This window comes from Leopardus geoffroyi, chromosome C2 (assembly GCF_018350155.1).
Source record: "Leopardus geoffroyi isolate Oge1 chromosome C2, O.geoffroyi_Oge1_pat1.0, whole genome shotgun sequence".
Classification (NCBI taxonomy): Eukaryota; Metazoa; Chordata; class Mammalia; order Carnivora; family Felidae; genus Leopardus; species Leopardus geoffroyi.
The window spans coordinates 80225973-80250420 of NC_059333.1; the positions used below are offsets into that span (position 1 = coordinate 80225973).

The window sequence follows — 24448 nt, forward strand, 5'->3', positions numbered from 1 at the left end:
GTTTTTTTCTCTTACTCGCCTCTAAAGCTACTATACAGAACAGACTTTTTCCAACGGGTCGAACCTCTCGCTCCCTTTTGTGTATTTAGCTCGAGGAGCCGAGTTTAAGGGTAAGAGACGAGGAATTAGCCCCAGACCCCGGGAAAGCAAAGCGCACTCCCCCTCTTATGTCACCGAATAGCAAATTAGTTCTCAGAATTCCAGAGGCCGAGCTTTGCTACAGCGAAGACGCCGACGTCACAGAGGGGGCGCCCACGTGACGCTGGCGGAGCAGGCTGTACCAACGCGCAGGGTCCGGGGAGGGAGGGACGCCGTCTGGCCCCTCCAGCCTCCAACAGGAACCCCCAAATCTGAGACGTCCAGACGCTGAAGAATTCGAAATCTTCCTGGAACTGGAAAAATACTGTGGCTTTGAGGGCTTTCCATGGGCCAGGAGAGGCAAAAGTCCCGGAGAGCTGACACCGAGTCCTCCCCTGCCACGTAGCAGTGGTAAAGTCCGCAGCTCAAATTCCGAGAATTGAGCTCTGTTGATTCTTAGAACTGGGGTTCTTAGAAGTGGTGATGCAAGAAGTTTCTAGGAAAGGCCGGACACCAGGTGATTATTGCTGTTGCTGCTGCCGCTGCTGCTGCTGCCGCCGCCGCCGCTGGTGCCGCTGGTGCCGCTGCCGCCGCCGCTGCTCATGATCATTATTTTACCTTTTAATTCTTTTTTTTTCCGCTCTTGCCAAATGCTTTGGCTCCAAGTTTCCTATGTGTATCTATTGATATAAATGTATATATTTATTTATTCTAGCTGTCAGGTGTTAAAATAAATGCCGAAGATTAGTCCCACGTCTCTCCCACTCTAGGATATAGATTTTTATATATTTATTATTTTATTCTTGTTGTCTTTGAGTGAATCGGCCGGTTTGGGGAGGCTTTTGCCACCCTCCCTGGTGTTGTTTTGGTTTTGGAAAAGGAGGTGGAGGAGAGGAAGGAGGGGAATTAGGGGGCGGCCGGAGCCGAGAGGACGAGACAGTGTTTTGGGGGGGTGCTCCGGGCAAGTCTGGGGGCTGTCTGGCCCCAGACGACGGAGAGGACGCGCGCTCGCGCTCTCGCTCTTTCTGCTGCTGCTTGCGTACGGCTTGTGATCTCGCTGGATTCGGGCGGCTGTGTTTTTTCCCTCTTTTCTCGCTTGCAAACTGCCTTCCTCGCTCCCTCGCTCCTGCCTCCCCTTCCCTCCCTCCCTCCCTCCTCCTCTCCCTCGCCTCTCCTTCCTTCTCCGCTCCCGTCCTTCTGGGTGACTCCGGGAGACGGGGAGGGAGGCTGCCCGCTCGCTCGCCCCGCTGGCTCCCTTCCATCGGCCTCGCTCCTCTAGATTCCCTGCCTCCGAGCCGAGATTTGGGAGGAAAAATGCAAGCGAACTCCTCGGGTTTTGTTTTTCTCTCCCCCCACCTCCCCATAAACCCAGTTGAAGTATCGTTTCTACTATTTCCTTTTAGAGCCGCGATCTTCCTAACGAGATCCGAGTGTTTTGGTGTCCCCTTACCCTGTGTTTTGGGGGAGGTTTAGCTTGCCTGGGGGCGGGGATGTTGAATACTTTGAAAATTATTCTTTCATGTTGCAGTCGAGGGAGTCAGGAACCCCGCTCACTCCCTCTCCCCATCCCGAGGAGAGCGGCTGGTGGCGGGACAGGGATTTGGGGGGTGGGTGGCAAAGGGGTGCGCGTTTGCACCTGCGGTGCAGTTTAGCGTGCGGGGACTGCGGGAACCTTCACCGGACGGCCCAGACGAGCGGGAAGGTGGCGGGATTTCTGGCGGTCGCGGTGTTTGTGTTTTGGGCGCTGCGTGACTCGGTGTTAGCTCCCAATGGCTGTTCCCCGCCTCTCCTAAATTTTGTCTTATTTTTTCCCATCGTGCGAGCTTTGTAAAAAGACAACTGCCAGCCGGAGAGTAGCCGACATCAGGCTTCAGATTCTCGAGGTCCTTGCACTGGGCGAGGGGAAAAACAAACAGCCCCAGCCCGCGTTCCTACGTGCAAGACCCGGGAGGAGAGAAGGGCACTCTGTGGCTCTGGGTGGGGGGCCTGGCGCGGGAGAAGGGGGCGCGGGCGCGAAAGGGAGATCTTTGTGAGTGATTTTGCAAAAACGGATTGCGAGGTTGGTTGGATTTGCAACCTGTGGCTCTCCTGGAGGGAGTAGGAATGGGGGAAGGCGGCGGCGGCGGCGGCCCGGGGCGGGAGCGGGTGGGAGTTGGAGCCTCGGAAATCGGCTGGGCTCTTGGGCAGCGGGAACTAGGGGCCACCCCGCTGCGGGATGTAGTGACCGTGGTCAGTGTCTTGAGAACTGTGGATTGCGTTGCCTTTATGATGCTGTGTTATTGGAACTCTGGCGAAAAATGAACTAGTGTTACAATAATGAGTTTTAAAACTCTCCCATGGAAAACAAAAACACAACCCAATAGATTTTAAAAAGAAAGGAAGAAAGAAAGAAAGAAAGAAAGAAAGAAAGAAAGAAAGAAAGAAAGAGAGAAGAAAAGACCTTTCTATAGGGTGCCCCTTTTTGCAATGGTTAAGACTTGGTGGTGAGGGTCCAGACTGCTGAACAGGGAGAAAACCCCCAAACAGGATACCGAAAGTCCAGAGCTGTTACTGGGTCCCTCACAGATGATCACAGAAAGCTGGACATCCCCATCACCACCACCACCAGCTACAGGAAACTAATTTAATTTTTTAATGGATTTTATTTTCCATTCAGGTTATAGTTTCCAGGAGGAAAATCTTGTCACTCTTTACTTTTTCTAAGTGTCAATACATGCATTTTTTTTTTCTGTCAAAAAAAAAAAAAAAAAAAAGTGGGGCAGGACAGAGGGAACCAGGGAAAGGGCTGTTTAGAAATACAGTTTGTGGCTCTGAGCGATGCCACCGGCTTCCTCTACAGAGACTGTCAGTTTCCCTTTTTCTTTGCAAGGTGTGTGTGGTTTTAATAAATAACTTTAAAAAATAAGAGGGGGGCCGGCAAGATCTGTCAGGAGACAGGTATCTATTTTGCTCACTATTTACTACCAAGAGCCTTTGGCACTGGAACAGAACCTCGTAAATCTGCAGCCCAAGTTGAAGTTCATCTGGCCCTAGTCCACACGCTATTCCTGGAGGTAGCAAACATGAGCTCAAAGGAATGAGGTGAAATCACATTCTTGCTTTAAAATATATACCATTTTTTTTCTTTTTAAGGAGAAAGGATATTGTCTCAGAGGGGAGGAGGAAATGGAAAGAGTGTGCCAGAAGATGGGCATTCCCTTGCTAAATGGCTGCAGTTGAGTCCTCAGGCTGAAATAGAAACCTGTAGATGGGAAATATTTCCCCCTCCCCCCACTTATAAATAGAAGTTTCCAATATCCTATTTGGAAGACTCTCCAATACTGCAGGCCCAAGCACTGGCTGGTTTTAAGGGTCTGTTGATAGTGACAATAAGGCCAGAAGCTGCTGGTAAACGGGGCAGCTTGAAGGAGAAGGAAGCCAGAAGAGGGAATTCTCCAATTGGCCTTTTCGTCTGTGCTGTTCTGAAGGGTTTTACCCCATGCTTTCTTGAAAAGACTCTCCAATTTATTCTGGGTTTGGTGGACAGGAATGGGACTCAAAACTCTTAAGCTGTCGTTTGCTGAGCCCTGAAGAGTTCCAGTTATTGGTTGAGTAAAAGCGTAGCCAGGACTAGATGTCAAAATCCTTCCTTCCCTCTCTCCCCTGCCCGGTAGCCACACTCACAACCCACTTTATTGTGAAAAACTTAGAGATTCGGAGGTGGTGGTGCGGCAGCGCCACCCCTCGGTGGGTGAAACTCTATTTGCGAAAGTCAAATATTTGGAAAACATTGTGAAATGACCTTATGAGGATTTTTTTTTCTTTAGAAAAAGGAGATAAAACTACCTTTAAAAACAAAAAGGACTTTGTAGTAGATCTCTCAAATGGGGAGGAAAAGAGTTGCTTTCCAGCTAGGATACTGTCATAACAGGCAAAGAAGTTCCGTGTGTGTGTGTGTGTGTGTGTGTGTGTGTGTGTGTGTGTACGCGCGCCCGCGGAGGGTCGCCTAGCTGGCTTTTAGGTGAGTTCTCCTGACGGAGGTAGCCTCCTTCCCCCTTGGACTTGACTTCTCAGAGCACCTGAATTCTGTTGCCAGTCTGACACTGACAGAAGGAGGAATGTGTTGGTGTAAAAACAAACCAGTGATTGGAAGTCCTGCAGTTTTGCTGGCGGTGATGGTGGTGGTGTATATGGGGGCTGGGCTGGGGACGCAGGTTTGTGGACGGCGTGGGGGCAATGGTAGGCCAGTCGAGCAGGGTTTGGAGCTCTCTGGGAGTTGAAATAGTGTGGCGCGTGCCGGTTTCCTGCACTGCGCAACAAGTGGGAATGCCGCCGCAGTGATCCGGCCGAGGGTGCTGTGTTGTGGTGAAGCTGGCCCTTTTCTCTTCTTCCCACTCACTGGAAGCCAGGAATGGCTCTTCCCAGTCCTCCCAGCCTCCCAGCCTGTGACCAGCAGCCCCACCAAAAGACCATAATTCGGTGGGGTCTTTGGCCGAGAGCTGTAAGCCTGGGTGGAACCCTGTCCTTGGCCTCCAGGGCCCCTTTTCTCCGTGGGGATCAGGAGTTGATTCCCGGGTCGACCAGTATTTGGCAAGAAACTCTGCTAATACCTTCGAGTTCCACTCTGCTTTTTGAAGACAAGCGCTCCCTTTCCTCCCTTCTAATATATTCAGCCCTTCCGGCTGGAAAAAAATCACCGTATAATTTGTGAACGCAGCTCCAGATACCGTGTTGTGGCTGCTAGAGGAGTGCGCATCGGGAAGAACGGAATTACATCCAGTAAATTAAACGTTTTGCAGAGTTGCTTGTAGAGGCAACCTCCTCCCCCTAAAAGATCAAAAAAGAAAGAAAGAAGGAAAAGGAAAGAAAGAAAGAAAAAAGAAAAAGAAAAGCCGGGGGGCAGTCGGTTGTGGAAGGCTGTGGAGGCGCGGTAATTTTCGAACGTACTGAGTCTGCCACCTAGTGGTAGATCGTAGCCGAGTTCCTCGTCTGGGGCGGTGGGCAGCCCCTGTCACCTTCGGGTTTCCCAAGTATCCCCATCAGGTACTAGGACTGACAGAGGAGGAGACCATCCAGTGAGGATGACATCCGACCTCCAAAGTTTTGGTAAGATGGATGGAGATTAGGAATCCTCCAGTTGCTTGTCCTGCCCACGGTCCCCCAGTGAGGGGCATCAGCCTCCACTAAGAGAACCTTAAGATAACCCGTATTGAATACACTATCTCTCTGTCTCCGTGGCTTCTCCCTGGGTGAAGTGGGGGGGTGGCGGGAAGCCTTGGGGGCTCTAGGACATAAAGCTCTTGACAACTGAGGAAACAGGCCTCATGAGGGTGGTCTGTTACTGGTGAGTTAGTACCCTAACTGGGACAGATTTTTTACTTTCTGAATTCCAGGTCAGTGACTTAAATAAAGTCAAAGGCGAGTTTATCTCTGCTCCTTTGGCGTACCTAAGAGAAAGGAGCAGCAGTGAGATCCATGATTTTAATGTCTCAGGTCAGCATAGCTGGAAACAGTTACCCAGGTGCCTTGGAGGAGTTTCAGAAAGTATGGCATAAGATTTTCAGTGACAGGTACGGACAGCCTAATGTACTGATGAGGGTGGCGGTCTCAGATCTTGAGGAGGGTGCTTGTGTTAGCGGGTGATTAGGTCCCAGTCCCTAGACTTGCAGAGATGTACCTCGCTTCGCCCCAGGCTCGCATTTGGATACTGAAATAACTCTCTTCCCCTTCCTTCCACGCTGCTTAGTGACTTGACCAGAAATCAGTTATGGAGGGGGGTGAGGAAGATGGCAGGGGGGTCATATGGACAAGCAGGAGGTAATCCCTGTAGAATTTTGGCTACAATAGTTTCTTCTTAAGCAAAGTTTTATTTTCTTGGAGCTGAAAACTTAAGATGGCAAAGCGCGCGTACGGGTGCCGGCGACCCCTAGCGACGGCCGCCGGCGACGCACACCCGCGGGAGGTGCTGCCGTCTCCACCTCCCTGGTCCTAGGAAATCGAGTTCAGCCTCTCCCACTGCGGGAACTGTTGGAGGCCGCGTCGGAGAAACGCGCCTCTGTTCGGGTTGGAAACGAATCTGGGGATGTGTTTGAAGAGCGGTCAAGTTTGACTCATCGCTTTCCAAGGACAGTTAGTGCCTTCCATCTTCATTAAGGTGAATAAAGACCTTGGCTGACTTCTGTCCAGATCAGATTTTTAAAGGCATTGTTTGCTTGGGGACATCATGCCGCTCCCCTGCCCCCGGCAGCCTTTTTGCAAAGGCAGAGCCCAGTCCAGCCTGGATGACCGAGATATCTCTGCTTAGGGACGTAGTTTGTTGGCATTGTCTGCCGGCTCTTTCTGGAAGGCTGTCGCGAGCTGGGCGCATGGGGAGCGTCCCTTCTGCAGCTCCTCTTCAGATCTTGATGATAAAACACATCCCTCTATTTTATTGCATTTCCTAGAAGCTTGCAGGCTTCAAAGAGCGCTGTTGGCAGGAAACGTGATAGAAATAAAGTCAGGACATAATGTCCCCGAACACCTCGGTCATCCAAAGCGCCTGCCGAGGCTACCGCGTTATCAAATTCGCTTTCATTTATTGTCTACTCCACTCTCCCGCCCCCCAGTCAAGAGAGCGAACAGTGTTTCTCCCTTAAAACGAAAACAAGCGCGCGGTTTAACCCCACCCCCTATCGCTGGACCACTGTGGCTAAACTGGAGCAGCCAGTTAGCTGAGAAGCTGCGCGGAAAGGGAGCGCTTGGGCAAGAGCCCTGATGCTGGTTTCACTACGGCAGCTCCAGCTTTAATTAAAATTCCTCGCCCCCCCCCCCCCGCCCCAAACAAGTGCATTGCACTTCCAGATTCTCCTTTGGATTTCTCAGAGAGTTATTGGTGTTATTAGATTACCAATAATCCAAAGGCCGGCCGGGATAGAGAAAGGTGGGGGTGGGGTGGGGATGTGAAAGGCATTCTCCAAATCTGGAGCCTGTGTCTAAAGTAGGTCAATGGGAAGGAGAGGCGGGGCTACATGGATATTGTCGGTTTCTAGCCTTGATAGAGGGCTCTCTCTAGTGTCAGGCAGCGGTAAAACATGATTAGATTTTAGCTCCCGGAACCACGGGACTCCTAATTTCCAATAAGTGCATGTACTTAATTTTAACTTCCCTTCCTAGATACTCACCCCATTCCATATTAAATTTCAACCTTCGCTTTCACCTTTATTCCACCGGGCGAAGGGATGAGAAAGCCTCCAAGTAAGATTTTATGAGGCGGACGAGGCCCAGTCTTTACCTACCGCCCAGACCCCGCCTCCGCCGCTGATGGGATGCGCGACGCAGTGAGAGACCACCCGCGGGTTTTAGGAGAGGACTATGGCTTCAGGGGCTACGTCTTTGGTGCCCCTCGCCCCGGAAAATTACTCTTGGAGCCCACTACTAGGACCAATTAGGAGAAGGCGCCCAGGGGTTATAATTCCGAGGAAGGCCATGAGAAAGCTAGGCAATCCAGGAGCGCGCCCATGCGCGCGCTGGGGTCAGCTCCCCGGTCCCTGCGCAATCCTAACCGCCTCTCTACGTGTTTCGGAGAAATCGGATTCCGAAATCCCGAAACCTAGCCAGGTTTGGCCTGGCAGCTCCTATTCTAAAGACTTTGGGCGGAAACCGAGCTAAGCAGGGTTCCCCTACTTGCCAACGTAGGCGGAAGGGGCTTTCGGTTTGGTTTTGCTCCAGGTCGGCTGGTGCGCACTGGCTGGAGACCCTCAGTCCTAGGGACTCCCATCTTTCTACTTTGACGCCTGGCCTATAACCAGCCCCTTAAGGGGAGTGGGGAGGGGTGGAGCAAGCAAAAAGAGAGAAAGGAAAAAAAAAAAAAGAGAGAGAAAAATAAATAAATGACACACCAGGCAAACAAACACCAGAATTAGGCAATTCTAAGTCCTGAAATGAGTTTCGGATTGGACCCGAATTCCTGGGTTCTGGACCGGCTCTGCTACTCACTTGCGCGACTTTCCCCATGTATAAAATTTTTGTGGGGGAAGGGTTGGACCGCGTGAACTCAGAATCCTGGATCGGGCGCCGGCGAGGGATTTAGGGGAAAGTGTGCCTATTCCCCGCGAGCCTCCCTGGGCGGCCCCCCCTCCCCGGGTGAATCCCCGGCGGCCCTCGCGCCTCAGGCAGCGATCCTGGCGGCCGTCGGGGGCCGGCAGCTTCCTGGAAAGTTACTTCTCGTTGGAGCCGGCGATAGGCAGAGAGTGTTCTGTGAAATCCGCTGAGCTGAGATCGACTACGTTCCGGGAATGAGAGGGCTGTGCCATTCCCCTCACTGCCCACTGCCTTGACGGCGTAACAGGAAAAAAAAAAAAAAAAAAAAAAAAAAAAGGCACACACAATGTTAGCTACCGAAGTGTACGAAACGTTTTATTTGAATGTAACCAAATTAAAGGTTGCCACGATCTCACCACGGGGCCTCCGACGCGCCTGCGGGGGCTTCGAGGCAGATGGGCCGCGGCGCCCGCAGAACGCCCGGGGGTGGGCGGTCCCTGGCGGGCAGGTACGGTAAGGTCGGGGTGGGCGCATCTGCCCGGGCTTGCTGTGGCGCGCAGGGCTCCGGTTTGTGCCCGTGTGAGCGTGTGAGAGGAAGCGCAGTGCCCGCCGAGCGGGAGAGGCAGGGAAAGGGTGGATGGGGGCTTTCGTGTTGGCTCACTCTCTCTCTCTTAACCTGGCTCTCGTTCTTTTCTGCCCTCCTCTCTTGTCTCTCCGCCTTCTCCTTCGGCTGCCTTCTCTTCCCTCTCTGCCTTTTGTACAGGGAGAGGGTCCCTCGTTTTTCTTCTCCAGCTGCTCTGAAAGATCTGCCTTCTCCTCAAGGTGCCGAATTGAAAATCCCGAGGGAAAAGGCAGAGGAGAGAAAGTGTGTGGGTGGAAAGACAATATTTAGGTCTCACTTCGTGGTTACTGCGGCTGGGGCCGGGTAGGGGTGGGGGGAGCCCACGTCTGGGCCCTTGCAGTTGTCAGTTTCTCTTTGACAGCCCTGTTCTTTTGGCGGTTGTTTCTGTGTAATGAGTATTGTGTGTGGCGTCCATGGGATTCGGGCTGAAGCTTAGTAAGACAGAGTTTGTCCAGGACTTTGCTGGAGATTAGCTTTCAGTCTTGGGCAAGGCTTATCCCATGAAGCGTCAGTGGCCTCCCCAGTAAATCAGGGCTGTTATAAAGATCACATACGATGATGGATGGGGAAGGCCTGAGTGGTCTGTAGGAAACAAAGCAGCTGCTAGGGGTCCTTCCACACTTGCAGCAAATAGAGGGAGGCATGGCTTCCCACATCCACCTTAACACGCACTCACTAGCTGTGAGGCCCCCTAAGATAGACCCAGCTGAAGAAGAGGTGGGCTTAATAAGGATGTGAGCCTCAGTGTATGTGCGTTTGTTTTTGACCAAGCCAGGCAGAGGTTTAGGATGAAAAGTGCCCAGCCCCAGGGCCTGGCTGACAGACCCACCCCCACCCCCACCCCACCCGCAGGGGGCAGGAGGTGGGAACGTGTTGTTTGTTTGCTTCGATCTGCATATGGAGTGAGTCATTGCCACTCGTCAAGGTGAAATGGCAGATCTGGGCTTCCTGTGGTTCCAAAAATCTGTGAGTGGAAATCCACAAGCGAGCTGGTGGTTGAAGCTGGCTAAAGGAGAGCCTTAGATATTCCAGAAGTGTTCAGGGATGTTTTGCACCGGGGGAAGAGAAGACGGTTTGTAAATGAATCTCTCACGCGTCTCCAGTGTTCTTTTTCAACAGAGACAATCATTGAACTTTGGTTAGGACAGTTCAGTGTATTTCTCTTTGCCCGTCTTGAGTTAGGATGGGGAGAGGAGGAAATAGGTTCTTTCCTCTCCTTCTTTTCCTCTCCCTTCCCCCACTCCCTTCCCTTATCCTCACTCACTCACATGCACACACTAACCTTGAAGCCGATGGGATTGAGTGACTGGCACTTGGGACCACAGAGAAATGTCAGAGTGTTTGGTTACAGACTCAAGGAAACCTCTCATTTTAGAATGCTCATTTGGTAAGATTCAGCAGCCTGGAATGGGGGCAAAGTGTTTGTGTGGGGGAAGGAACTTAAGAATGAGATTCACCCACATTAGGGTGCTGTCTTGCATGTTCTACAGCACGTAGGCTGATTTGGAAAAGGGACAGGAACTTGAGCCAGAAGACCTAGGGCCGGGCCACTAACCATCTACGTGGCCCAACATGACCTCCCTGGCCTCAGGCCCCTTTACCCGGAAAATAGCTCTAAAGGGCTATGATTTTGAAAGGGGTTGGGGGGGGGGGAGCTGAAAAGGATTCAGATACTGTTTTATGTTGCAGCCCACATGTGATCATAAATAAGAGTCCTACACCTGTGCTTTAAAATTATTTTGTTTCAGAAAAACCAATTTGGAGCGGGTACATATTCCATGAGTCCTCCCTGGCCAGTTCTCAGCCAAAGCACACAATTAAATCTTTCACCAGCAGAGGGAGCACAAGCTTGGAAGTTTGTAGTACTGTGGTCTCAGACCCAGGAGGGAAAGAAGAAACTTTGAAAAAGACAAAGATTCTCAAGGAAAGCATAGCTAAGCCATCTCGGGGTGTATTCTGCAGATCCTGTGGTTATTAAGTGCTTCTTAATACCTCTTTTGTCCTAAGCAAACCACTTGAACTCCTGGGCCTCAGTTTTGTCAGCAGCTAAATGGGGATAAATGATATTGACCCAGTAGACGTTGAGAAATCATTGTAAGACTTGAAAGATAATATTTTAGCAGGTTTTGAAAACCGTCCACATCTTTAAGCCCCCCCCCCCCCACCGAAGGATCATTCTCATTGATATTGAAAGAACCACTTTCCTTGTATTTTTCTTTCCCATAAACTCGGGCAGGGGGCGGGGGGCGGGCTTTGGTTGGTATACATTTCTTACTTTGAGACAGGAACGGTGTGTGTATATGTACGTGTATTTAATGTGTGCCAATTGCGTCCCTGGTAGTCAGGATAAAAACATTATTATTGCATAGCTTTGGGTGCCTTTGTTTCCGCAAGCGCAGACCTGGAAAAATGTTTGCTGGCTTGTGGTAAAACCACTCCAGCTGGCAGGCTGAAGCTATCAAAGTAGAACCAAATACGTGTGTCCTAAAATAAGACTGTAGTGGACAATCTAACATTCATGAAATCAATTTCTCTTTGCTTTTTTTCTCTTCCCTGCAGATTTTAAGCAACATTTTGGACTGTGAATCAAGGCATTGGGTAAGTAAATCTAATTATATGCTTTAAAACTTTGTGGACAAACTGTTTCTTTTGAAATTTGCCAATGCATGTGTTGCTGTGAACTTGGCCACTTTTCATTAGATGAGATAAAGAATAGCCAGTTCCCTTCTGCATCGTTCCCAGGCCTCACCCACTCACCCCTGTGTTAGACTATCTTCACCGTCGTGTGATCATTCACACCCTCTCTCATTTCTTGGATCGGATCCAATGTAGCCACCTACTATGCTCCAGCAGCACGCTGGGTGCTTGAAGTACATTCAGACAATTCTAAAGCCTAAAAGAGGAGAGAACAGATGGTGGCTAGGATAAGGAAATGAGATTCGGACAAGAATAGCTGTGATTTTTGAGAACCTACTATAGCCCAGGCACATATCTCTAAATTTTACAAACACATAGGTATTACTTCCCCCCGTTTGGGGAAACCAAAGCCCAGAAACAATAAACAGTCTGCCCCATGTCACACAGCTAGCAAAAGGTAAAGCTGGCTTGCTAACCTTCCAAGTGTGGTTTCTCTCCCCTGTAACACACTTAACTGCCTCTCAGTGCCCGGTCGAGTATTTGGTATGTGGGAAAAGCGCTCCACAGATATTCATTCACGTCCGCTTTCCCCGAAAGGCTTTTTTCTAGTCCCACTTGTTAGATAAACATTATTTTTCCCATCTTACAGATGCCCAGAGATGGGCCACAAATTGGTCGAAGACCAAACCCGAGGGACCTCGGTTTTCATCCCACATGTTAGCAGGCCGAGGCTCCTGTTCTCACACTCCTGGCAAACAGGAGTCGGGTGCTGGGGAACCAACAAGATTCTGACCCTTTGCTTTCCAGGCGAAGACAAAATGGCCTCGCCGGCTGACAGCTGTATCCAGTTCACTCGCCATGCCAGCGACGTTCTTCTCAACCTTAACCGCCTGCGGAGCCGTGACATCTTGACCGATGTTGTCATCGTGGTGAGCCGCGAGCAGTTCAGAGCCCATAAGACAGTCCTCATGGCCTGCAGGTGAGGGGTCTGGAGGGGAAAGACGGATGTCTAAAGGCGAGCCGACAGGGTGGGCGGGCAGCGAGGCAGAACAGGCGGACCTTTTGCTGTGTTCGGAATTACATGGCACTTGTCTCCAGACCTCAACCCGTGGCCTGGCAGAGTAGGTTCCCAGGGAGCGAATGAATGCACGCGCTTCTGGGGAAGAAAGAGTTTCTGTTCTTTGGGAATAGAGGGAGAAGAAATCGTATACTGTCCCGAGAAAGGATGTGTTTGGACAATAACATGGAGAATAACTCCAGTTAGAAGAAGTCAGAGGGGGGTTGACAATAGTGTAAGCAAGTGAATTTGATATCTTTTGCCCTTTTATTCTGTAACTATGTGCGTTTAATCCTGTGGCTGTATTTCCATGGGTGTTTCCAAGTTAGGAAGAGTGAGCCGGCCGATTCTTCGTATTTGCCAAGTATTTCACATACACAGAGCTGTGTTTTTTAAGTTTATTTATTTATTTTAAGAGAGACAGAGAGAGAGAGAGAGAGGAGGGCCCGAGAGAGAGGGAGACAGAGAATCCCAGACAGTTCCATCCACACTGTCAGCACAGAGCCCGACGCAGGCCTTGAACTCACAAACCGTGAAATCATGACCTGAGCCAAAATCAAGAGTCAGACGCTTAACTGACCAAGCCACCCAGTGGCCCCCCAGAGCGATTCTATATTACATCTTCTCCCTGGATCTTTGCAGTGGCCTTCTGTGGTATGGAGGCATTACCTCCATTTTATAGACAGTGAAACAAAGACGCAGATAGGTGAGCCGATATAAAGTCAAGGATCTCTATCGCTAGCCGAGAGCTCACTCAACATCTACAGCAAGCACCTGTTTTTGGTTTTTGTTGTTGTTGTTGTTTTTAATGTTTAATTTTTGAGAGAGAGGGAGGGGCAGAGAGAAGGAGACAGAGGATCTGAAGCGGGCTCTGCGCTGACAGCAGAGAGCCCGACGCGGGGCTCGAACCCATGAACCGTGAGGTCATGCCCTGAGCCGAAGGCAGACGCTTCACCGACTGAGCCACGCAGGCGTCCCCAGGACGTATTTTTTAACAGTGGCAAAAACAGAGATTTATAGAGAAATGAAAGTAATAGAAAATACTCACCAAGTGCTTACTGTGTGCCAGGCATCATTCTATGTACCCTTTATGTTTTCGTCCTTGCCGCAACCCTGTCTGGTAGACACCATGGCTCCTGGTTTGCAGATAAGGAAAGCAGGGTGCAGAGAAGTTAAGTATCTCACCCAAGGTTGCACAGCTACTTCCTGGTAAAAGTCTGGCTCGCTTCCAGCAACCCATTAAGAAAGAGCAGAATCCAGACGACAGCCCAGAATCCTGACTTGTGATTGAGTGCTCTTTCCTCCATCAGACAGCATGGTAGCCGGAGTCACGGCCTGAAGTTTCACTTGTGTCTTCGAGGAATATTGACCTTACGGAAGTCTATAGACTTTTAGCAGATCAGTAGACTGTACGCGTAGGCATCATTCTATTTATTTCTCATCGACGCGCAACTTGTTTCTAAAAACATACAATGGCATTTTAAAAATAAGGATCATAGGAAGAGAAATGTTTATCTCAAAGCTAGAGACTAAAAATGGTAACGGCAAATGAGTGCCAAATTTCACTCTGATGATCCATGCACTTAAGACCATAAGGAAAATAGCTTCTGTGACTTTGAGAAAATCATTTAACTTCTGATCTTTGTCCCCCCATTCGTAAAGGGGAGAATGATAATATCTACCTTGCAAGGTTGTGAGGAACACAGGATAATGTATGTAAAGTGCTTAATGACTGTCTGGCATTTAGTTAGCTCTCCATAAATGGCAGTTATTATTAATTGCCACAGAAATTCTGGAGCAAGGCCCAGGGGAGAGAGCAGAGCCCTGACACTGACTGTAACTGATGGCAAATTCTGTCTGTGATAGTGAGACATTTGTTTGTTTTATAGCGGCCTGTTCTATAGCATCTTCACAGACCAGTTGAAATGTAACCTGAGCGTGATCAACCTGGATCCTGAGATCAACCCCGAGGGGTTCTGCATCCTCCTGGACTTCATGTACACGTCTCGGCTCAATCTGCGGGAGGGCAACATCATGGCCGTGATGGCTACGGCTATGTACCTGCAGATGGAGCACGTTGTGGACACTTGCCGGAAGTTTATCAAGGCCAGGTGAGCTGGCGCGGGGTTGGAGGCCTTCAGAGAGCCTTGGTAACGCTTGCGTACAGGATCCTCTGTGATATGCGCAACCTACATTTCCACAATTTTTGGCACACTTCCGCCTTCTTAATTCTTGGGCTCCAGGCAGGTGGTGCTCTCCAGAGAAGCCCTGTGCTTTCCCTCTTGCCTTCTTCTATTCGTTTGACGTGTCCTCTCCTCCCGCCCATCCTGTCAGGCCTAGCTTGGATGCCAGCCCCCACCCACGGATGTTTTTGCAATGGCCACTCTTCCTCCCCCAGCTCTTCCTCTGTGTTCCTAAGCCTTTGGCCTGTCCTTCAGACCTTCCTTCTGTTTTAACTATTTGCATATGTAGTTGAGTTCTCCTTTAGACTTCCGTCACAATGATTTACATAGGCGCCTTAGTTCCCCTACCAGACCGTGGGCTGCTTTACTCACCTTTTACCTTGCCGTTGCCGGGCTCCTACTGGAGAGGACCATTTACTGAATCACCCTGAGTTCACTGGGTCTAATCGCCTACCTGAGGGCCGGTCAGACATGACCGTCCTTTAAAGGTGAGGAACCTGAGAGCCAATCAAGTGAAGGGCTTGGCTAAGTGGAGCAGAGACTCAGGGCTTGACTTTTTTAGAAGCATTTGATTCAGCTGTTCTAGGGTGATTGCACCCCTTATCGCACAGAAGGGTTGCTAGCCTCTGTTTGAACACCTCCAGGAGCCAGGAACCCAGTGTTCTCAGAGCCACACGGTCTCCCCTGGCCGGTTAGAAAGCTCTGCTTTATGGCGAGCCGGAATGTGGCTCCCTTAACCTTTGCTCATTGGTTCTAGCTCTGTTAACTATGAGCATGTTGAGCTGGCCTATTTTTCGCCCACATAATGTCCCTTCAAGTACGGGCAGTGAGAGCTCATTGTCTCCTGTGGGTAATCGTGGTCGCAGGAGCATCATTGCTGTCCTTTGCCAGTGCTTTCACTGGGTCAGGCCTCGTGCTCCGAGTGGTTAAGTAACTCGCTCCAGCTCACGGAGCTGCTGAGTGGCACGGCAGAATTGGAAAGCAGGTCTGGCCGCTTCAGAGCCACGGCTTCCAGGACGGGCATCCGCCACCCGTCCTCCAAAGTCAACTTGCCCAGGACTCTAGCCAGCACAGAGGCTGAGGCCTGTCTTCAACAGGGCACCAGTTTTTTCTGGACCCTCGGAACACGTGGCACCAGGATTGCGTGAATCCTTCCCTCCCTGAGCCTCAGTTTCTGTGTGTGTAAAATGGACACAATAATACCTTTCTCCCTTTGCAGGATTTTGCCTGGGTGAGACGAGATAAGGGCTGGCAAAGCTGCTTTCCCTTCTAGGATATCTGAGGACTTACAGATGCACACACATGTATACTGGTGTGACTAGACATGAGATGTCACGTCTAAGCAGCACAGAGTGTGTGGCGAACTCGCTGCCCTTCTGTGGGTCTCGTCGCCCCTGCTGCGGGCTAGATTGCTGGGTTCCTAGCATAAAGGCCTTGTAACTGAAGTCCTTCCCCCCTCCAGAGCCACATCCCTTACATCTAAGCTGCCCAAGCACAAATGTGGTTACGGACGCCGGGGTCACTGGGAAAGCCCTCTGTTCAACAGCTCTGATTTGGAGGCCCATGTCCCCTCTCTGTTTTCCCCTGCAGTGAAGCCGAGATGGTTCCTGCCATCAAGCCTCCCCGTGACGAGTTTCTGAATAGCCGGATGCTGATGCCCCAAGACATCATGGCCTATCGGGGTCGTGAGGTGATGGAGAATAACCTGCCGCTGAGGAACGCCCCTGGGTGTGAGAGCAGGGCGTTTGCCCCCAGCCTGTACAGCGGCCTGTCCACCCCGCCAGCCTCTTACCCCGTGTACAGCCACCTCCCGGTCAGCAGCTTCCTCTTCTCCGATGAGGAGCTGCGGGATGCCCGGATGCCCGTGGCCAACCCCTTCCCCAAGGAGCGGGCCCTCCCCTGTGATAGTGCCAGGCCCGTACCCGGCGAGTACAGCCGGCCGGCCATGGAGATGCCCCCCAGTGTGTGCCACAGCAGCATCTACTCGCCCAAGGAGGCCGCCCCAGAGGAGGCACGCAGTGACATGCACTACGGCGTGGCCGAGGGCCCCAAGCCGGCCGCCCCCTCGGCCCGGAATGCCCCATACTTCCCCTGTGACAAGGCCGGCAAGGAGGAAGAGAGGCCCTCCTCCGAGGATGAGATCGCCCTGCATTTCGAGCCCCCCAGTGCACCCCTGAACCGGAAGGGTCTGGTGAGTCCGCAGAGCCCGCAGAAGTCTGACTGCCAGCCCAACTCGCCCACGGAGTCCTGCAGCAGCAAGAACGCCTGCATTCTCCAGACCTCCGGTTCGCCGCCGGCCAAGAGCCCCACCGACCCCAAAGCCTGCAACTGGAAGAAGTACAAGTTCATTGTGCTCAACAGCCTCAACCAGAATGCCAAACCAGAGGGGCCCGAGCAGGCGGAGCTGGGCCGCCTTTCCCCTCGAGCCTACACCGCCCCGCCGGCATGCCAGCCGCCCATGGAGCCCGAGAGCCTTGACCTCCAGTCCCCAACCAAGCTTAGCGCCAGCGGGGAGGACTCCACCATCCCACAGGCCAGCCGGCTCAATAACATCGTCAACAGGTGCTTTCCCAGGCAGTCCGGGCCTGGGGTCAGGCCTTCCCACGCGGTCACTTCTTCTGATGGAGGCGGGGCTGTGTTCTTTTCTTGCCTGAATACTGAGTATGTTAGAGGTGTGCAGTGAGCACCCACTGATTGAATTCGCCTAAGTAAGGAAGCATATTAAGCTTTGATCTATTTTGTCAGAGCAAGAGCGGGAAAATCCCCTCGGCGGCAGAAGAGCATTTCATGAATCCCCAGGGCAGCTTCTATGGTCTTGGCAGGGCAGGGCGATCTCGCCCCCGCTTTGGACTGAGCTAGCCTGCAGACTGGGACTGGCCTGGGTCGGGGTGTTGGCCCAGTGTGACCCTGTCAGGGGTCTCAGGGCGTACGTTATTTAGAGGTAGGCTTGAGGATAACTCTGTGGCCCCACATCCAGAGCGAGGCAGCCCAGCTCTGGGCTCACCTGAGCACAGGACGGGAGGGGGCAGCGTCCAGGCCAAGTGGGGTGCTTTATGCTGCCCAGCTGCTGAGGCTCTCTTTCCTCCTGCTCACAGGTCCCTGACCGGCTCCCCCCGCAGCAGCAGCGAGAGCCACTCGCCTCTCTACTTGCACCCCCCCAAGTGCACATCCTGCGGCTCTCAGTCCCCGCAGCACGCAGAGATGTGCCTCCACACCGCCGGCCCCACATTCCCCGAGGAGATGGGAGAGACCCAGTCTGAGTACTCGGATTCCAGCTGTGGTGAGTTCCTTTCCCTCCTTCCCTTCCCTTGCTGGGGAGAAGGAAGGCCCCTGCCTCTGCCCGTGGGGTTCGCCTTTCCATTTCATGTATACTGTTGTTACCGATTGGGAGAAGTCCCCGATTGGAAGGTCACTGGCACTTGACAATCGCCAGTCCATCACCCCACTCTTGGCCTCTTGAACCAGGCAGACCGGAGCGATGGATAGGGTGTTTGAGTTCATCTGGGCTAGGAGAGAATGACCAAACAGCCTTTTCAGCTGCATTCCAGCTAATGTAACCTGTCGGGCTGGCTATAACTCCCAGAGCTTTCTCGGCTGCTGGGGACCCAAAGGCCTGACCTGTGTTAGTTCCCCCCTGCTGGGCCGTGCATTCCGTAAGGACAAGCAGCTGACTGTAATCATTCCTGCGTCTCCCACAGATCCCAGAGAATTTCTAGCATGGAGTAGGCAACTTGGCTAATGTTAGCGGAATTAGATTCGTGGAACTGAATTATTAAATTGAAGTGTTGGATACTTTGTGATTGGCATCCCCAGTTTTTATCAGATAAAAGCCCATCTTTTCCCTCAAGCTCTGGCTGGAGTAGGATAGCCCAGTAATACCTACTCGGGGGTGAACCGCCTGCCATGACACATCATTTTCAAAACGTTAGCACAAAAGGAAAAGAAATCAGTCCCTCACACTGAGGGATTTGGCACAGGGTCATGGATGTATAGCTGGGAGAGCAGGGACTGTCCCCATCTGTCCCCCTGGCCACTTGCCTTTTCTCTGCATCCCGTCCCTTCTCTCTAGGCCACTGTTTCTACTTCCCGTCCTTGTTGGCTCTCCCAATCTCACAGAAGTGTTTGGGGGACATGAAATCCAGAGAGAGATACAGGGTGACCCTGTTCACCATTACTTCCTCATTTAATGACCTCCAAGTGTCATTGGATTTTATATCTTACATTCCTAGAATGCTTTGCGTGATACAGTATGCTCCTATGAGATAGGCCGTGGGGGGTTGCTCTCCTGACTTTGGAGATGGAGACACAGACAGGCTCAGAGAGGTGAAGGGTTTTGCTCGAGGGCTCCCGTGTATGAATGTCAAGAAAACTATGCAGTGATAAGAAAAGGCAGTTGTCAGAGCTCTCTAGACAGGAAGAGCCGGCTGAGCTTTCCTAAAGCTGGCACAGGCCGTGTAGATACCCGTTGGTTTGTTTCCCTCCTGTACCTTAATACTCAAATCTGTCTCCTTTGTCCTCCACGACTGGGACTCTAAATGCTAAGAAAAAGAAAATGCCACAGGCCCCTGGCTCTGGGTTCTCGGGAGCGTCGGGTGGATGGAGGTTGGGGATCAATTTGAGTGCAGCCGCAGAGGGAAGAAGTGGCCTCGGAGCCCTGCCTCCCTTCCTCATTGTGACTTTGGTGTCCCCATCCCCGCCTCCCAACAGAGAACGGGGCCTTCTTCTGTAACGAGTGTGACTGCCGCTTCTCTGAGGAGGCCTCGCTCAAGAGACACACGCTGCAGACCCACAGTGACAAACCCTACAAGTGTGACCGCTGCCAGGCCTCTTTCCGCTACAAGGGCAACCTCGCCAGCCACAAGACTGTGCATACGGGTATGGTCCTGCCCCGCCCCCCCCCCCAACCCCACCTCGGCTGGTCAGGGTTACTGGGACCAGGATGGGGAGAGAACCGTAGAGAAAGCAGAGTGGGGCCCTGGTCCCCGGCGGGCTGAGGCAGGGAGCAGGCCCCGTCCTGACCCGAATGTGGGCCTAGACCTGTCACGTCTTTGCTTGGTGACTCATTCCACTCCCTGTATTGTTTGTCTTTTCTCTGAGAAGCTCTGTCCTGTGTCTCTCCCTTCGCTGGAGTCAGAAAAGTTAATCCCAATGTACAAGCGAAGAAACTAAGGCTGAGAGAGGCAAAGGAGGTTTGGCTTTTGTAAAGCCGGGAAAAAACTTAAAAAGCCTCGTGATTTCCTCCAAGGGCTTGTTCCTGATCGACTTCCATTCCTTTACCACGTAGCTTCCAGTGACCTGATTGTCGTCCAGAGTTGATTCTCCCTTGGTACTTTAAATGTGTCCGTCATCCCAGCAACTTCCCATGAAGGAAGGCTCAGCCCCTCTGTCGGCTTCCTCCACCTGAGCATCTACTCTGACTCAGGCCCCGGCCCTCTCGCACATGGAATCCAGCTGTAGCTGCCATAAGCAGAAAAGCATGTCTTCTCCAAAAGAGAAACTAGAGCAGTCTGATTGTATCTTCCTGGTGAATGGTTTGGTTCCCGTATCGGTCTTAGCCAAGGCGAGAGCTAGAAGAGCCTTCCTACATCGTCTAAATTCACCCCTCAGGTTCCAGAGAGGGAAACTGAGGTCCAGAGGAGGAGAGTGACTTCTCTGAGTCGGCAGTTAGATAATCCTGATGACATGGCCGGTTTCAAGGCCTCCTGGGAGGAACTCCCTCCCTCCCTCCCTCCCTCTCCCACTGCCTGTGTTGTTTCTGCTCTGTCCCCGCCTGCTTCTTGACCCTGGCCGCCTGCAGCCTGTTCCGGCGTGTGTGCGCGTGTTGGGGGTGGTGGCCAGGAAGCAGGCCCCTGGATCCTCTCTCAGACATCTTCCAAGTGAGATAACGCTGAGGGTGGCCCCCGGAAGGGCAGTTTGCTTTGAGATCCAGGGACCCGGGACTGCAGGGACCTCTGTCAAATATGGCTTTCTTTATCCCCTTCCTTTTGGTAATAGGTGAGAAACCCTATCGCTGTAACATCTGTGGAGCCCAGTTCAACCGGCCAGCCAACCTGAAAACCCATACTCGAATCCACTCTGGAGAGAAGCCCTACAAATGCGAAACCTGTGGAGCCAGATTCGTACAAGTGAGCAGGGCCATGGGGAAAGGACCCCTCAGCCTCCGCGTGCTGACGAGGGGCTCCCGGGGGTGGGGGCCGCGGCCCGCCCCAGCGGAGCCTCTCATGCTTTGCCCTTCCGTTCAGGTGGCCCACCTCCGTGCCCACGTGCTCATCCACACTGGAGAGAAGCCCTATCCCTGTGAAATCTGTGGCACCCGTTTCCGGCACCTTCAGACTCTGAAGAGCCACTTGCGAATCCACACGGGAGAGAAACCTTACCATGTATGTGAGCCTCTTGTCACCCCCGTGGGCTGGCCTGGGAGGGGTTGAGGGTAGAGGTGCAGCCAGCAGAGCTGTTTGTGTCAATCTCAGGCACACGGTGGGATGACCACTGAACTAAAGGTCACGAGACCTGGTTTGGGCCTAACTGTCAAAGACACCCTGCTTGACATTGGCTATGTCTCAGTTTGCTCGTCTTTAAAGTGAGGGTATTGGGCTAGGTGATCTGGGCCTTAGGACAGAGGTCCAGACTATAGATCCATTGATTTTGGAGTCATTCATTCATTCCACACTAACTGGCTTCTTACAATTTGCGTCTATGTTGGGCTGGCTACCTGTCTACCTAAGAGGACCTAAGGTGTTTGAGAAACAACAGCCATAGGAGTGGGAAGAGAATCAGAAAAATGTGGTGATGGGGCCCTTGGGGGGCTCAGTCGGTTAAGCATCCGACTCTTGATTTCGGCTCAGGTCATGATCTCACTCACGGTTTGTGGGTTTGAGCCCCGCTTCAGGCTCTGTGCTGACAGTGCGGAGCCTGCTGGGGATTCTCTCTCTCTCTCTCTCTCTCTCTCTCTCTCTCTCTCTCTCTCCCCCTCCTCTGTTTGCGCTGTCCCTCTCTCAAAAGAAACAAATAAACAACAACAACAACAAAAAATGTGGTGACAGAAGGAAAAAAAAGAGAAAAGGCCACTTTAAGAAAAGAGCAGGTGGTCAGCTACACAACACGATGCCGTGAATGGGCCACTGGAATCATAGTGTTCTGGAGCAAGGTTTCAGCCAACCATGGCTTGCGGGCTTATTACTGAACATTTCGTGAGCTAAAAATGGTTTTAATATTTTCAAATGGCTAAAAAATTAAGAAACAATATTTTGTGGCCCATGCAAATTATATAAAATTTAATTTTCAACGTCCATAAAGAAAGTGTTACTGGGACACGGCCGTGCTCCTTTGTTTACGTACTGTCCTTGGGTACTTTCCTACTACAGGGACAGTCTTGTCATCGCGATGTATTTACCATCTGGCTCTTCACCAGTTAGAAATCATTTGCCAATCTCTGCCACCGACGGGGGAGATACTGGCTGGGCAGCTGGGGTGTCTGGTTCTTATTCTGACTTTGACACCAACCTTTTTGGGGCCATAGGCAAGCCCAGACCCTCGCTGTGGACCACAATTTTCTTTCCTGAGAAGGATGCTGTAGATGAGCAGTTTCCAAACCATCCCCTTACAACACTGAGGTTCTTGAATCCTGCTGTCCCTTTCGCTTTTTGAGTTTCTATTTAATTTGAAAAGAGAGTCCCATGGCTTACAAGTGTGGAAACTACTCCGATAGGTGATGCTGACTTTGGTGGCTTTATGGCGTCACTGTAGGTAGGGCTGGGCACAAGAACGAACCAATGAGTGCTTAACCCGTGTCACAAATGTGAGCCGGCAACATGTGGTTATTTTCACCCACTGTTTATCAGTCCCAGAGTGAGAATCTTCTTACTTGCATTTTGTTCTTGGGCAAATTAGTTCATCCTCTCGGTGCCTCTGGTTCCTCATCTGCAAAATGAGCCTGGACGTAGCTGTGTTCCTGGGGCTGTTGTGCTCAGTTACCAGATCCACTCAAGGGTCGGGATGGTGCTGGGCACACAGGAAGAATACAATAAATATGTGCTAGCAGTTTAGATGCACAGATGTCGAGGTAACAGTGACCTTCAGAGTGCACTGCCTCAGTCCTTTACAGAAAGGAAACCCAAGGCACACAGAAGAAACGATGTGCTTGGGTAGGGAAAAGCGCGAGCAGCATCGGAACACGTTAGAAGACAGGGAAGGGCCATTTGCACAAAGCTTATGTGTCCCTTAGCTGGAGCCAGAATTCTCCACCTGGCCTTGGAGGGGGATGAGCGACCCAGATCTCTCAGAGGGAGACCCTCCTTCTCTGGGTCTCTGAGCAATGACACGTTCCCTGGGTTGGTGACAGCTAACAGTCTGCCTCCGGTTTTCCTTCAGTGCGAGAAGTGTAACCTGCATTTCCGTCACAAAAGCCAGCTGCGTCTTCACTTGCGCCAGAAGCACGGCGCTATCACCAACACCAAGGTGCAGTACCGTGTGTCCGCCACTGACCTGCCCCCGGAGCTCCCCAAGGCCTGCTGAAGCATGGAGTGTTGATGCTTTCCATTCGAGTCCCTTCTCAGAAATCTACCCAAAGGATACTGTAACACTTTACGATGTTCATCCCATGATGTAGTGCCTCTTTCATCCACTAGTGCAAATCATAGCTGGGCTGGGGTAGGGGGGGGAGGGGCGGGGGGACCGGGAGCCAAGGCAGCTCCCCTTCCCCTACTGCCATAAAACATTAAGAAAATAATATTGCTTCTTCTCCTATGTGTAAGGCAAACCACGTCAGCAAACGGCAAAATCATTTTATATAGCAGAGCGGGGGGAGTATGCAAAAGTTCTGACTTGACTTGGTCTGCAAAATGAGGAATGTATATGTTTTGTGGGAACAGATGTTTCTTTTGTATGTAAATGTGCATTCTTTTAAAAGAAGAGACTTCGGTATGTTATCAAAGAGAGGGCTTTAATTTTTTTAACCAAAGGTGAAGGAATATATGGCAGAGTTGTAAATATATAAATATATATATATATATAAAATAAATATATATAAACCTAAAAAAGATATATTAAAAATATAAAACTGTGTTAAAGGCTCGATTTTGTATCTGCAGGCAGACACGGATCTGAGAATCTTTATTGAGAAAGAGCACTTAAGAGAATATTTTAAGTATTGCATCTGTATAAGTAAGAAAATATTTTGTCTAAAATGCCTCAGTGTATTTGTATTTTTTTGCAAGTGAAGGTTTACAATTTACAAAGTGTGTATTAAAAAAAAAAAAAAACAACAAAAAGAACAAAAAAAGCTACCGAAGGAAAAATGTGTAGTTTTGTTCTAGTTCTCGGTTTGTATATACCTGTACAACGTGTCCTACGGTGCCTTTTTTCATGGAAGTTTTCAGTGATGGACGAGCACGCCATCCCTTCTGAAGTGTAGGCAGACACAGGGACTTGAAGTCGTCGCTAACTAAGCTCTCTTTGGGAATGTTTGTCTCATCACATTCTGCGTCATGCTTGTGTTAGAACTACTCCGGAGACAGGGTTTGGCTGTGTCTAAACTGCATTACCGCGTTGTAAAATATAGCTGTACAAATACAAGAATAAAACGTTGAAAAGTCAAGTTGGCTCCGTTCCGGAGGTCTTTCCTTGTGTTGGAATCAGGACTCAGGACTCAAATGGGTCTGGTGTCCTCAGCTCGTAACCTAGTGGGAGATGCTCAAGGACAGGAGTGGCTGCTGGCCATGGGGGGCCTCAGAGGGGCCGAGGCTGGGGCTGGTTCCTGGAAGCTTGGCCCGGAGCCGCTGTTGGCCCCCAGACCAGGATGGACTGAGGACTGCAGGCTCCAGACCCGGGCCGTGAGGAGCTCAGGCAGGGGAGGTGAGATGGGTCTCTCACCTC

At 51.3% G+C, this 24448-nt stretch overlaps 1 protein-coding gene and 1 long non-coding RNA gene across 6 annotated transcripts; one reads left to right on the forward strand and one right to left on the reverse strand.

Annotated features, from left to right (window-relative positions):
• Positions 1-453: 453 nt before the first annotated feature.
• On the forward strand, positions 454-24170 carry BCL6 (BCL6 transcription repressor). 5 transcript variants are annotated; one of them, XM_045502626.1, is made up of 10 exons: positions 467-595; positions 11258-11296; positions 12143-12314; positions 14282-14503; positions 16166-17137; positions 17671-17855; positions 19283-19450; positions 20570-20700; positions 20818-20955; positions 22946-24170. In XM_045502626.1, the coding sequence occupies exons 3-10, from the start codon at positions 12154-12156 to the stop codon at positions 23087-23089; spliced, it is 2121 nt and encodes a 706-aa protein (XP_045358582.1). In that variant the 5' UTR covers positions 467-595; positions 11258-11296; positions 12143-12153; the 3' UTR covers positions 23090-24170. The 5 variants fall into 5 exon arrangements, with proteins under 5 accessions (XP_045358585.1, XP_045358581.1, XP_045358582.1 ...); XM_045502628.1 differs by lacking the exon at positions 467-595 and adding an exon at positions 6517-8584; XM_045502627.1 differs by lacking the exon at positions 467-595 and adding an exon at positions 9022-10085.
• LOC123611111 lies at positions 5905-8046 on the reverse strand. The gene is made up of 2 exons (XR_006718441.1): positions 7935-8046; positions 5905-6523 (listed from the first exon to the last, which is right to left on the reverse strand). It is a non-coding gene; the product is annotated as an uncharacterized LOC123611111 (long non-coding RNA).
• Positions 24171-24448: the final 278 nt, after the last annotated feature.